Source organism: Zalophus californianus, chromosome 5 (genome assembly GCF_009762305.2).
Source record: "Zalophus californianus isolate mZalCal1 chromosome 5, mZalCal1.pri.v2, whole genome shotgun sequence".
NCBI classification, from domain to species: Eukaryota; Metazoa; Chordata; class Mammalia; order Carnivora; family Otariidae; genus Zalophus; species Zalophus californianus.
Genome location: NC_045599.1, coordinates 55,143,719 through 55,158,857, shown reverse-complemented (window position 1 = coordinate 55,158,857; position 15,139 = coordinate 55,143,719). Strand labels below are relative to the sequence as shown.

The 15,139-nt window shown below is 37.9% G+C and overlaps 2 protein-coding genes across 10 annotated transcripts in view; both read right to left on the bottom strand.

Annotated features, from left to right (window-relative positions):
- Nucleotides 1-15,139, bottom strand: part of ARHGEF28 (Rho guanine nucleotide exchange factor 28) — a 321,591-nt gene that overhangs the window by 72,898 nt on the left and 233,554 nt on the right. For all 9 annotated transcript variants that reach the window (XM_027606410.1, XM_027606415.2, XM_027606414.2 and 6 more), the window contains 4 exons: nt 14,415-14,526; nt 10,602-10,644; nt 4,849-4,972; nt 4,401-4,533 (listed from right to left, as the gene is read on the bottom strand). In XM_027606410.1, coding sequence (XP_027462211.1) covers nt 4,401-4,533; nt 4,849-4,972; nt 10,602-10,644; nt 14,415-14,526 — 412 coding nt within the window. The remainder of the gene's footprint in view (nt 1-4,400; nt 4,534-4,848; nt 4,973-10,601; nt 10,645-14,414; nt 14,527-15,139) is intronic.
- LOC113929476 (protein S100-A10-like) lies at nt 5,002-6,256 on the bottom strand. The gene has a single exon (XM_035727560.1). It carries the CDS (start codon nt 5,887-5,889, stop codon nt 5,413-5,415), a length of 477 nt encoding a protein of 158 aa, XP_035583453.1. The 5' UTR covers nt 5,890-6,256; the 3' UTR covers nt 5,002-5,412.

Below are 15,139 nucleotides of genomic sequence, written 5' to 3'. Positions count from 1 at the left end.
AAAAGGTCTCCCTGTTTTCTAGGAGTTAAACGACACCTATTCTGTAGACATGTTCTGACGGTATCTGTATGACTGAAAAATTTAAAGTTCTCAAGCATCTAGGCAGAACAGGTTACCAACAAAGAAATAAGGTCAGACAAGCCCCCAAACTTTTCTATTGTAATATTCAATGCCCAAAATTCATGGACCAATGTTGACAGGATGTTTGTGGGAAAGATATTGGCCTAGGAATTTATTCAGCCAGATAACTCTTTTTTGTGTGTGAAAGAAGGAAGAAAAGATATACTACCTCCTTAGAGACACAGGTTTCAGAAAACAGATCAGTCCAATAACTCTTTTGGAAAAAATGATTTACCTGAAATCCTACTCAAGACTATTATGAGCAGAATCAAAGTTAAGAGTTCAAGAATCAATCAGCTTTATTTTAAAAAAGAAAAACAAAGAGAAGAAAGCAATAAAACCAGCTAAAGAATCATATCCAAAAAATTTTTGTAAGCAGAGATAGAGAAATGAATACAAATATCAAATTCTTGAAACGGAACACTATTTTTCAAAGATTAAACATACAACATAAAAATAGTAATTTAATAGCTTAGTATACCAATAGATTCTAGGGAAAAAAAGGGTAAATATAGGAGAAATTTAAGAATATTCACGTATAGGGGCACCTGGGTGGCTCAGTTGGTTAAGCGACTGCCTTCGGCTCAGGTCATGATCCTGGAGTCCCGGGATCGAGTCCCACATCGGGCTCCCTGCTCAGCAGGGAGTCTGCTTCTCCCTCTGACCCTCTTCCCTCTTGTGCTATCTCTCATTCTCTCTCTCTCAAATAAATAAATAAATAAAATCTTTAAAAAAAAAAAAGAATATTCACGTATAAGCCTTAAAAGTTACCACTAGTTGATACTACAAGAGCTTATCTTGCCAAGTCCCTGAGAACATAAAAACCAACAACGCATGGTATAAATAGCTAAATCAGACATCAAGGAAAAGAGCAAAGAACTATAAAAGATAGGTGACAGCTGTAAAATTAAATGTAAATAAGAAAAAAAGTCTTGTTATAAAATAGTATCTCTCAGTTACAGATTAACTACAGGTAAATTAAAGACATATGCCCCAAATTAAAAACACAGAAATTAAAAAAAAATAATAAAAACACAGAAATAGGGAAAAATACAAAGAAAAGGAAAGCAAGAGGAATGTTAATTTTAGAGAAGGTAAAAATCAATGCCAAAGGCAATGAATGAAGGGTAATTTTATGTTTACGAAAGCTAAATCTGCAATTAAGCTGTGATTTGTGAACTTCTGTGCACCCAGTAATGTAACATCTAAATATAAGCAGGGAAATCTATCTATAAACAAAAATAATTTTATAGAAATATAGTATTTATAAAAAACTAGAAACTCAGATTTTAACAAAGAAGAATACGAACACCAGAATTTTGAATACCTATATTACGTTTTGTTTTCTATCATGTTAAGATTAGAAATAGTAACCTTCATAATTAAAAACAAAAATACACGCATAAAATAGGATTTACCAGTAACAGCTGAGTTTACATGTCAAAATCTGCCCCATGTAAAAAAGCTTAATAACCAAAGTTTAAACCCGCAACACTCCTCTTCTTAAAAACTATGAATCTTAAAACTTTTTTAAAAACTGTGCGTTAAAGAGGAAACTTTACATATACTCATACCGATGCTAGAATGTAAGACAATAATCTAAGATGTGGACAGTGTTGGGGTGCCTGGGTAGCGCAGTTAATCGTCTGACTGCTGATTTCTGCTCAGATTATGATCTCAGGGTTGTGGGATTGAACCCACACAGCCAAAAAAAAGATGTGGACAGTGTTACATGCAAAAGAATGCCACCGACCACATTATTTGTTGTGGAAAAAAATGAGAAAAAGTTAAACGTACACTAAGTAAGGAGTAATTAAACACATTTCATATCAAATAAAACATGAGCATAAATAGCTAACGAGAATGAACTCCATTAAAATATGAATAGCCATCTTCTCTAGTTAGTAAGATTTGGGATAATTTTAAATTTCTCCTTAAGCCTTTTATCTTTTATGAGTCCTATTGCATTTAAAAAAAATGACTTTTTTTTTAAAGATTTTATTTATTTATTTGTCAGAGAGAGAGCACAAGCAGGGGGAGCGAAGCAACAGGCAGAGCAGAGGGAGAAGCAGGCTCCCCACTGAGCAAGGAGTCTGATGTGGGACTCGATATCAGGACCCCGGGACCACGCCCTGAGCCAAAGGCAGCCGCTTAACCAACTGTCCCAGTAATGACTTTCTTAAAAGCCAAATACATCCTCCATATTTTCAGCCATTTCTGCCTTCCACTCAAACTTCCATGGCCATCCACTTGACCAACTTTTCTGTGAACCAACATGTTCTGTGCTACACTACAGTTTACCTTTCAGTGAGCCCACCTCCCTCCCTGCGAACCCCTGCCCCAGTTTTCTGTCTGTCGTTAACTACACAGAAGTGCCCAAGGGCTGGGCTTTGTGATAGCTGCTGCAGGGGATACAGAAGCATCACTGTATCATTTTAGTCCTTGATTTTAGGGCTCTATTTTAGTAGTTAAATATCAAGAGGTTGTCCATAATCCAGTATGAAATGGAAGAGGATAAAGAGATCATACATGTGGTGCACAAAAATTCTGGACACAGTGGTCAGGGAAGACCTCCCAAGATGAGGTAAGAAATCAAGACAGATGCAGAAGAGTTGGGAGAAATGAAGAGGAGGGAGATCATCAGAAGCAAAGGGTCAGAGACGGGAGAACACACTCAGTGGGAGGGAAGGACAACATGCCTGGCAAGGCCTCTGGCTGTAAACCAAGGCTGAAGAGGGAACCAACTGTAGGACCATTTGGCACAGAGGGCACCTAACGCATCTCTCTGCAAAGTGTGGGCTTAGTCCAGGAAACAGAGAGAGAAAGGTCCTTAAGTGGATGTGGGGAGATGACAGCAGTGTTTGACAAAGACTAACGTGGTACAAGTACTTATTCAGAATAAAGGAAGTGAAGGAGTGAATGGTGCTGAGTCGGGGGGCGGACAACAGGGAAGAGGGATAAGCATGCCCAAGGTGTGAGCTTGCACCATTAACACAGAAGGAAGGACAGCCCTTTGGCATGTGGATGGTGAGGCTGGTTTTTGCCTTGTTGGTCTGGGAGACCAGAAGTCTCTGGGAGATGCTGGCCACAGATAGGGTTGCTCTGAGTCACTGTGTGAGCCAAGCACAGGGTGGTCAGGAGAGGGCTGAGAACGTGTTATCTGAACAGACCTGAAGGAGGGGAGGGGGCCATCAGTCCCCCTGGCTGATCTGAGGGAGGAGCATTGCAGGCAGAAGGAAGAGCCAGGAAAGGCCTTCTGGCGGTAGCATGTCCGACCCATTGAGAGAACAGCAAAGATGCCAGAGCGGCTGGAGCAGGGGGAGGAAGGGGCAGAGGACAGAGGGGGAGACAACAGGGGCTCGCACCCACTCTCGGGGCTTCTGCCGTCCTCGGGGGTTGACAGGAAGCCCTGGAAGATCTGGAACACGGGGATCTGTGCCTTCACAAGCTCACTCGGCTGATATTTTGAGAACAGATGCTTTTAGAACTGTGCCATTTGTGCTAAAAGTACAAGGAAACCAGTTAGAAAGCTATTGAAATGGTGGCTTTAGCCCAGGGTGATAGCAGCAACAGTGTGAAAGGTGGCTGGCTTTTGCACATGTTGGGAAGACTGAGCCAAGGGGAGTTCTGAAGGACTCCACGTGGGATGTGAGAGAGAAAGAGGCGTAAAGAAAGACCCCAAGCTCTTTGCCATGAGTATGTGACTGGCGTGCTTGAGCTGCCATGAACAGAGAGGATCAGCCTGCATGTGGGCACAGGGGTGGGAAAGCAGAGCTCCACTTTGGACATGCAACTTTTGAGAAGCTGTTTAGATGCCCCAGTGGAGACATCAAGTAGGCAGTGAGATATGCAGGTCTGCGGTTCTGGGCGCTGTCACTTATGGACAACAAGCACCGACTCTAACCATCACGGGTCACTGCTCGGTGAGCTGTCAAATCACACATGCAGCGCTACAGTTAGGGTTTGTGTAAAGATGCTTAACAACGGCCCTACTCTCCAGGGGCCTGGGTGGTACAGTCAGTTGAGCATCTGACTCTTAGTTTCGGATCAGGTCATGATTTCAGGGTCATAAGATTGAGCCCCACATCGAGCTCCATGCTCAGCACAGAGTTGGCTTAAGACTCTCCCTCTCCCTCTCCCTCTGTCCCTTACTCCCACTAAAATAAATAAATAAATCTTTAAAAAAGCATAAAACAAAGAACAATGGCCCTACTTTCACAGAGCTTACTGTCTGGGGATGCAAAATGCAAAGACAGCACACGCTGGGCCCAAGAACTTACTGGAACACTGGAATGACTCCTTCCCCAGGAGCGTTTTATCACAAACCGAACACTGTAGAACCCCAGAGAATGTTCCAGGGACAAACTGATGGCGGCTCAGTTTCTCTTTGTCTTTGACATCCTTGCTTTTTGTCTTCAGATACAACAGCAACAGCCAAGTGGGGAGAAATGAGAAAAGACAAATGCTGAGAGCCAAAGTACTTACGGAAGCCATACAGAGTCTCTACATTTTCTGTCTGAAGGTAAGGACTGCACGCGGAGGAGTGCAGGAATGCCAGAAGGAATCATGGGCAGCCTACCGTGTCTCATAACAAATGTAGAGGTCTCCGAGTACGTGTGTACAAAAATCTAAGATCAGTGACTTTAAAGGGCAAGTGGAAACCATACTAACTGCCGAAAAACAGAACCAGCTACATTTTAAACACAGTGGGCACAGAACTTTCATTACCTTAGATTTATTCCGAGGGCTTGTCATCCTATTCATGAGGAAGCTGAAAGTTCGGCTCACTTTGTATTTTTCAGACTCTGACTTGGCAGGTATAATGTATTTATCCCATTCTTCTTCCTGAATTCTACAAAAAAGAATCTGTTACCATGGCTTACCAGGACTTAAAGAGGGAATAAAAAAACAACATATATAATACACACACACACACACACACACACACACATATATATGCACACACACGTGTGTGTATATACACTTTTTTCCTCAGATTTTAATGGTTATTCTAAAGATAAAGATACAAGTTACTAAAAATGTATCTTTTTTTTGAGGAAGAAGGAATTTGTTTATTGAGGGTAAGAGGGTGCAAGCAATATAAAAATCAAAAGCTTATCTGATTTTTCTTTCTCTGCTTCTCAAATGGGGGTTGGATTTTATTTGTACATTTTCTGAGGGTCCCGATCTGCTCATGGAATCCTTTATACAGGGGGAAGCTGTGGGACAGATTCCTAAAGAGACCCTTCGGGAGAACTCTCATTGGGCGGGCGGGAGTGTTGCTCATGTTGCCTACTTCTTTCCCTTCTGCTTCATGTGTATTACAAAATAGTCATTGCATGCGATGGTGAGCCCAGCAATTAGCAAGAAGAAGCTCTGGAAGCCCACTTTGCCGTCTCGGCACTGGTCCAGGTCCTTCATTATTTTGTCCACGGCCAGAGGGTCTTTTTGATTTTCCAAAAATCCAGGGAACTCCTTTTCCATGAGTACTCTCAGGTCCTCCTTTGTTAAGTAGCCTTCATCCCCAGCAAACTTGTGAAACATGAACATCATGGTTTCCATGGCATGTTCCATTTGAGATGGCATTTTGGTGAGGTCTGTTGAAACCTTGGCCTGAGGCGCGGCGGGGACAATTGGCTGGCTGGGACACACGGCCAGTCTACTAAAAATGTATCTTATAGATGGATAACAGATGGATGGATGATAAAGCAACCATCTCACAATGTTATCAATTATAAAGTCTAAGTGGTAGACATGGGTATTCAGCATATAATTCCTTCAACTCTTCTGTAAACTTTAAATTTTTCATAATAAAATACTAGAGAAATAAAGGAAAACTTAGAATTTTACTCTGCAAACACTCATCTCCCTATTTACTATGCCAACAGAAATTTCCAAGGGCACAGAGAAGGAAAATAACCAGTAATAGGAAACTGGATTTTATTTATTTTTGGAACACAGAGATAATACTCAGAAGATACACATTTCCTTTGATAACACAGCCTGAGAAACAGGCTGCCTGGCTCTTGGTTCAGTCTTTCCCACTCAACCAGGCTATTTGCAATCTGAGACTCCCTAGGTTGTAAAAGAGAGAAGGCTGTTGAGACTTCCCCACAATAAAAGGCAAGCTAAAGATAATGGTATCAAATCTGTGAACACACTGAACATTTATTTTCCCCTAAGCCATATAATCATTCTTTAGAAAAAAACAAGTCCTATCTATGACAAGTTCTATTTCCTCTGAAACTTTCTGATAGCCTTATATTTCTAACATTATCACAAAAAGACAGAGAGAGACAAAAAGAAAGAGAGAGAGAATATATTAAAGATCAACCAAATATCATGTAAAACCAAGTAACACTTCTGTGGAACATTCTATAACCAAAGTCTCTTCCACTTCCCAAACTTCTCATTCATCCACATTAGATGAATAACATTCATCTCTGGGATATACTTTTCAAAAGCTATCATATTACTGATAAGCACCAAAATATATGATCACATTTTGTGACAATGAGTCCAATGACAAATCCTAGGACTTCAGTTTTTTTCATCTGATTAATGATAGGTTTAGACTTACAATTATTTCTAAGGCCCCTTCCCACACTTAAATATAATATGTACTTACCCGATACATATAAAATGGAATTTTAATTTAGTTATTTATATTAGATATAGATTATTAATATAATTATTTGTGTAAAATAATCGAGAGTTCAAACCTATGAATGCATTTAGAAAAGATGATAAATGGCTTCAGAAGTGCCTCTTGGTCATGCAGATCTAAAGGCACAGGCAGGACAGTGTATGTCCTGCTAACTCAAATTCAGTATGATAAGTGAAAGTGGGTTTGCTACCTAGGGAAAACAGCTCAAAAAGCCGGAAAGGAAAGAGGACAGATGGAACTGAAGGTACCCTATGACTACTCAGAGTCACAAAAGGAGCTTATATACTTTGTTATTTCCTGTCTAGTTCCACAACCACCTCCTTAGATAACTGACTGGTTAATATATTTATAAATTTCCATACCTCTTGTTTCTTAAGCATCCTAATTTGCAAAACTCATGACGTATTATTCAACAGCCTCGCTTTTGGAATGGAGGGGAAAAACAAATTTGAGACCTTAGAAAGAATGGTCTCTGGAACACCTTCTGTGACCCCACCAAGTGCCTTCTAATGTCTATGTCAAGAACAGTCTGGTGAGGAGACCTCAGTCACAGAATTAAAGAATGCTAAGAAGTCCTCCCCGCTACCTACCTCCCAGCAGAAACACAACTCTACTCTCTTAAAGATCTTTAAAAAAAAAAAAAAAAAAAAGATTTATTTATTTGAGAGAGAGCACTAGTGAGCATGAGCATGAGAGTGCGAGTGGGGGTAGGGGCAAAGGGTGAGGATCTCAAGCTGACGCCCCACTAAGCACAGAAACTGACTGGGGACTCGATCTCATGACCCTGAGGATCATGACCTGAGCCAAAAATCAAGAGTTGAAGCCTTAACCCACTGAGCCACCCAGGTGCCCCTCTACTGTCTTAAATAAAAGAAAATTCTGTTTATCCAACTCTTTTCCCAATCCCCTATGCTACAGAAGACCATATTAAAAACAACGTTTCAGTTTTGATCTAAAACCTTTAAGTGGATCACAATTTTCCTATATCCTATATATTACTACAAAATGATATAAAATCACACCATTTAACTCTTTAAACTTAAAGGCTGAGAAAACCTGAGACATGACCAAGTAAACAAAAAAATACTGAAACACTCAATATTAAAAACTAAGAATGGTCATCCCACATGGTAGAAATGTGAATATTATGGACATGATCCACTGTCACATTACGAAAATGAATAACATAGTATAACCTCTGGGCAAATGTAGAAGGCTGGTTGATTCCATGTTTCAAATCTAACAATACTATATTCATCTATGTTACAATAAGTTACGTTAAGGAAGAACTAAGAAGGGAAAAATTGCCAACTAATTTCACAACAGATTTTAAAAAGCTTTTCAATTTATAAGAATCTGGAAAAAAAATTCATTCTTTTCAAATCCGAGAACAAGATACCTAAACTCTATCATCAATTTGATGACCAATGAAATCATCTTCAAAATAGTTTTACAAACCCCATTCCTCAGAGATTCTCATGGCATTACCTTTTCAGTGAAGATTTTAAGTATCTTAAGAATATGGATCCTTCTCATCTTAATCTTTAAACCTATAATATCTATAACTTATTTTTCAGAGAACTGAATATCTAAGTATTAAAAGGAATTCTCAATATCCAAACTGAAAATAGACAAATGAGACTTTTCTGGACATTCAGATGCTCATTTTTTAAAAAATAAATCAAGTAACAAATGTAATACATTTAAGACAGATAATGTCGATAAAAAACAGTCACGCCATATAATTGTTAAGAAGTTGGTACACCCTGTAAAAAACATTTTTTTAATTTAAAAAAGAAGTTGATACACCCTGAAACCAATACCACAATGTATGTTAACTAGAATTTAAGTGAAAACTTAAAACAAAGAATTATATACTTATAATGAAAGTATTAAACTGTATTTGTCAGCTACTGTATAAACTAACATTTTTGGAGAATTAAATACTACTATATTTTGTACTTAAAAAGAAATGATAGAGATGAAGTGTCTGTTCCTACAGAAAAGATCCTACAAAGTCTGGAGTGATCCCCCTTTTACCTGTCTGCATTCTTTCCCAGAAACTAAGTGATTAATATAAATAAGAGAATTCCAAAGAAGGCAGAGCCCTCAAGTTCAACATGACTAGCGCAAAGCATTAGCAATGGCCAGGGATCCTACTAGAACACCCAATAAGGTATTGTGCACAGACTAAATGAAATGAAAGATCTACTCTACAAGATACACCGGGGATATGACTGAGAAAGTCAGATGCTTTCAGGATGTAGACCAACACAGGCTAAAGAAGAGAAAAAACAGAAGTGACAAAATAAGAAATAAGAAAGGAATACTCCTTACACATACCATCCAAGTTAAAATATTTTGTAGGCTAATATTTAACCAATTACGACACTGGCTTTTTCAGTCTTAAGTCCCTCTCCTAATGGAGAAAAAATATTTTTGATTGAAAAAAAAATCTTTACATTAATCCATTACTTCTCCAATAGTTAAAAAGATAACAGGGAGAAGACTGTTAACCAAAATGATAACCGAGATGATGATCAAATTGCACAACTGAGTAAACTGCCTACATGAGTACCCAATGTACCCAGTGTAAATGTAAAGACACACAATAGGTCAGTTATTGCTGCTTTTGCTATCATCACTGTCCCCATCATGGCCATGTCCTCTTCATCATCATCCTATCAATAAAGGGTATCCTTAGTCTTCCTATTTGTATCACTTGAAAATTTCTATTCTGGTCTCAAACAAAATACGAATGAATGAACAAATGGAGGCTTTTTCTAAGTGATACTTTTTTTTTTTTTAAGGAATTAAAGATTTATTTATTTTTAGAGAGAGAGAGTGGGGAAAGTGGGGGGGAGAGAATCTTAAGCAGACTCCCCACTGAGCACGGAAACTGACCTGGGGCCTGATCCACATGACCCTGAGATCATGACCTGAGTCAAAATCAAAAGTCAGAGGCTTAACCGAATGAGCCACCTGGGCGCCCCTTTTTTTATCTAAAATTTAAAACAAAACAGTCCGTCTTGATATATATTAAAAAGTTCCAAAGTTTTAGCATTATTATGACCCACATTAAAGCCCTTTTCACTCTTTTTCACATTGTCTCCTCAAGCCAAACATTTATGTCATTTCTGGCACTGGTTTTGCTTATAACCCCAGGACTATTTCACAGTGTGACTTATGAGCAGTTACTCAAGACCAGTAGAACTCAACAATCCTGCCTGCTTGCTGGTCAGCTTCCCAAGCCTGACTCCAGCAACAGTTTTGCCTTCTGGGGAAAAGAGAAGCTGAGGTTTCAAGCTTTCAGATCTGCCTGTCAACCAGAAAACTGTGAATGCTTAAAATACTTTCTCTATCACTTATTCTTTCTTTCAAAGTTAACCAAACACTCTAGGCAATATTCCATAAGGAGATATAGCAGAGGTAGTTACGTACTTTCTACATTGGATCAACCGGGGGCCTGTTCCCATAGCAAGTCTTCTTGTCATGGCAGGCAGACGCAGCAAGAACCTAATGCCTTTCTAAAGCAGGTGATCCTCACCCTGTTGCTCTCATTGGTCCAGAACATTGGAGGTGTTTGTCTTTGAAAATAACCCAAAAGAGAATACTCTGTCCCCAGTCCTGAGACCTGCACATCTGGAGACTCACAGAGCAGGCTGTCATACGGATCACAGAGGGAGCAAAGCATTCAGGCAGGCTCATTACACAGAAACCTCTCACAAACTATTGAACAGATCTCAAGATTCATGTGCAAATATTTCCAAAGATGGCAAGCAGACCCTCAGGAAAACTGGAACAGTTAAAATACCTTTTTTCTCTTGGTGGTTCCGGTAAGCTGTAAGCTCTTTGCTCTACAAGACACAGAACAATAAAATGAAAACTGAGGCAGACAAACTAGCAGTCATGTGTTAGTCTAAAATGCACACGCTCAACCGTATTTTATCATTATTCACACCAGCAGTTAGAAAATAATGAGAAAACAAGTCATTTTATGTAAGCAGGGCATTGCTCTGGGTATCTTTATCATCGTCCCTAGTTTGGAGAGAACGGGAGGAGGCCACTATGTGGCAACATTTAATGACTTTATGAAGTTGGCATCAGCAGGAGGCAGCAAACATTTTCAGCATTGCAGAAAATTAGTTCTGTCATTTTGGATATTTCTCATTAGAGCTTTCATCCATTACTTGTAATACTAATTCATTCCCTAACATACAGAATCAATCCATATGTTAGCTGCCTTTTAGAGAAGCTCAAAAGAAAAGTCTTGAAGGCCAGCATAAAGAAGAGTCCATTTTAATATAGCTGCAATGCCTTCATAAAATCCTAGGAGCAGCCACTTCAGAGATGTGCTTTGTGGTAGGAAAGGGAGAATCACTTTCCCTCCTGGACCTGGGGGTAAGGGAGATGGGAGATAGAAGAACAGTCTCAGGCAAGAAGCTGAGCACCATCTTGTTTCCAGAAGTGGAGTGCTCATCAGAGCAGAGACACTGATATAGACAATGAGAGAGAACTGAAGGACACTGTAGAGCACATCATCTACAGAGCAGGGACAATTCCTTTACCACCATAGTCCAGAAGAGTGAAGAGGCAAAACCAGTTTGCAAAGGAAAGTGCATCAGATACATAAGGAGGAAAACTAATTAACACATATCCCCTGAAATGTGTAAATATCAATGTTCAATCTAATACTACCTTGTATGTAACAAAAAATCTGCTTTGAAGAATTTGAAGGATTTTATTGCCATAAATATTAAATATTCCTCAAATTAATTCATGAGCAGAAATCATTATGCTTATTGTAAACATGCTGAGATGCCAAGAGATTAAGCCCCATATCCAAGATAATCAAGCTAATAAACTAATGGAACCAGCCTCAGGCAACTGGACAAAGTCTAATAGGATTCCATCTAACAGTGCACAACGATTTTCAGAAGCACATTCACTTCACTCCTCAAATTCTTAAAAGTAAAACACTTTTGTCCTTCTTGATGAGGTTATAATTATTGAGAATATTCCTGTCTATCTAAACACACAATGTACCAGGGGAAATTACAGGATAGGATTTTGTTTTGTATATACAAGTATTAAATAATGTTGCCACATCATCGCACCCTTGGCACCCCAAAAAAACATGAGAAATGATAATAAGTAACCTCTTGGAAAGGACAAAGATGAGAAAACATCACAAATAAGAATAAAGAGGGATAAAACACTATCCTATTTTGTATATCTACTTTATAGCTCATATATAGGAGCTTCCAACTGGGGTGAAAGGAGACTTGGATTCTGTTCAAATAGAGAAAATTTTTAGCACTATTCCAAACACATCGGGAAGGAACTTAAAGTAATGTAAATGTCAATTTAACTTTGATTAATCTAAATGAACTAAACAATGAAACGTCACATCTTTGAACTAGTCAAGCTTTCACTCTTGTGCTTTGATCACACCTACAAACACACACACAGAGTTAAAACTATTCCCTCTTCTTTAAGAGCTAATTTATTCTTCATATACCTATGGTTTACCCATTGGAATCTTTGTGCATTTATTATGTAGCTTCAACCTACATTGCCTATTTGTGATTCTTACCTTCTGGAGACGGAACTTCATTGAAATAGCCCTATTTTTAAATATACTGTCTAAAGGTAAGATTTTATTAACAGAAAAGCCAAAGGAATTGATGTCAGTTTTTTTATTCTAACTCAAATGCAAAGATTTAAGGATTGTATGTAAAGCAGATATCCTTCCTTATTCATTAAAGAATTCATAAATCAGGGCTTTTTTCCCCATAAACAATCAATTTCCTCTCAGTCATCTGGTCAACAACTTCAAACTTCTGAACTGACTTTATTTTTTTTTTTTTTTGGTCTGAGTTTGTTTGTTTTTTTTTTTATGTTATGTTAATCACCATACAAGACATCATTAGTTTTTGATGTGGTGATCCACAGTCCATTGTTTGCGTATAACACCCAGTGCTCCATGCAGTACGTGCCCTCCTTAATACCCACCACCAGGCTAACCCATCCCCCCTCCCCCCTTCCCTCTAGAACCCTGTTTGTTTCTCAGAGTCCATCGTCTCTCACGGTTCATCTCTGACTTTAAAAACTAGTCACACTACAGATATAATGGCAAGCTACCATTTTGCACACTACAAAGACTTAGAAACATTTTCTAAATAGTTAAATTATGAAGTTAGTTCCCTATCTAGGACCATCAGTGAAAAGATGTCAAGGTGCCATTAAAGGAATCCTAACCTAAACCAAGGTTAAGGAGACCTGGAGATCCCAGAAAGACTCATGATATATCTATATATCTATCTATACATTAAAAAAAAAAAAACCAGGGCGAGTTTAATCCATCTTTTTCCTGTCCTCTCAAGGTGGCTGTATCTTTTCTTTCTCTTAGTCCTTTTCTTCATTCCACGTTCCAAAAATTTAAATCATGTTTACTTGCTTTCTCCTCTTCCAGCAAGGATTCCCAGAAAGAAAAAGGAAAACAACAACAACAACACAAAACCTAGCACTTGTTTTGTGCTCTATGTATCTTCATTCAACAAATAATTACTGAACACCTCCCATATGTAAGTCATTGTTTTAGGATGGCAGTTCCAACCATAAAGATTCTGTTGTCAGTATTGCTTCACATGGCATAAAAATGTCAACAACAATGTAATGAAGAATAAGTAAAAAAAGAAGAGAAAAAAACTTGTGAAATAAATTCTATTTTAAATATTCTATAATAGGAAACCACAAATACTTGGGCACATCTTGCTTTCTGAGTCTTTTAAGACTCTTAAGGATAATAGGCAAGTGAAGCATTAATATATTAACAAACATTTTATTATCATGCTTTATATTACATATGGACATGAATACTACCAAATATGTCTTTAAATATAATTACTACAAAATATATTATGTACAGAAATACCTTTGTTTCAAAATAAAGTAAAAAATTGGAATTGTGGCTGAAAGGAGATACAAGGGCAGCTCTGAGTTGCCCATAATTATTCTGTTTATTAATCTGAATTCAGTTTTGAAAATCTGTCAAGCTGTAGGTTTATGATGTGCACACTTTCTAAAAGTATATAAATTAAACTTCTATTGTATCAAAGTTTTAGTTCTGGTTGTTTACATTGCCCCAAAGAATGCTGAGATACATTTACTGATGTTTCAACTCTTTGCTTTTACTGCAATTCTCTCAAGTCCCTTGCTAAATACAGAAAGGGAACAAATCTATTTTGCTATGCTTTGTTTTAGTTAGATTTCAGCAATTTACACATAGGGCAAAGTAATTTTTTATGATTTCCTGAAAATCCTCTAAAGCTCTCATAATGATGAACCTAGAATAAATTCTCATTTCCACTGTCCTTGAGGAAAACACTTCGTTCAAAAAATAAAGCAACAGAGAGGTATGTACATATGTGTATTTTCATCAAAATGAAATCTATATCTTGACTAATATCCAATGAGAAAAGGATTTTGCTAAGCCTAGAAAAATCAATTATGAAAATGAAATTGAAAATTGCCTGCTACTTTTGTGTATTTTATATACTTTTGCTAACTGAAAATCTGCCCTGGAATAGAATGCTCTCAAGACCAAATGGTAAAGAATGCTTACCTTCACTAGAATTGCACACTGTAAAATCACGCACCAACCGAGCTTTTCCTAAAGAAATTTTGGGTGATGAGCAGGAGTAAGAACGTGAGCGGACTCCAGAAAACAAGGATTCCTAAAAGAAATCATACGAAAGTTTTTTTAAAAAATTCTACAGAGGACTTGAAAGTATATGTTCACCACAAATGTTATTGAAACAGCATCTCTGTAAAAAGAGTTAATGTGAATCTTACTGATGTAACCTCATTTTTTGTTTTTCTTCGCCTACCACAACTTTTAAAATTTTACTGTCTTTTCAATACATTAGTAAACTTGAGCTTCCTGCCCCATATATACTTTAAAATGCAATTATGACATTCTAATCAAGTTGGTTGAAAGTGAAAAATTATGTCAAATGATTTTTTCTCTGCATATTCAACAATGAGTCACTTTTTTTCACCTCTGTTATCAGGCAGGGGTGTTTTTTTTGGGGGGGGGGTTGGTATTTTACACTGTAGTATCCAAGCAAAATTCCATATTAATTGATAGCTTTTTATTTCATAATTATTAGAAGTTAGAAGAATTGCCACTTACAAGAGTTTTTTTAACATCCAAACAGCTATTTAAATTTATAATGTTAGCTGCAGCCTCTCAGGAAGAATGCATCAGGTCAATGTACAATTCCTCCCAGTCTGTGCCCACCTTTCAAAAAGCTTTCCATATAGCACTTCCTGAGATGGTATCTGAAT

Excerpts from the sequence above, each read along its gene's own strand:
- LOC113929476 (XM_035727560.1), bottom strand. The coding sequence starts at position 5,889 with ATGCTGAATACCCATGTCTACCACTTAGACTTTATAATTGATAACATT.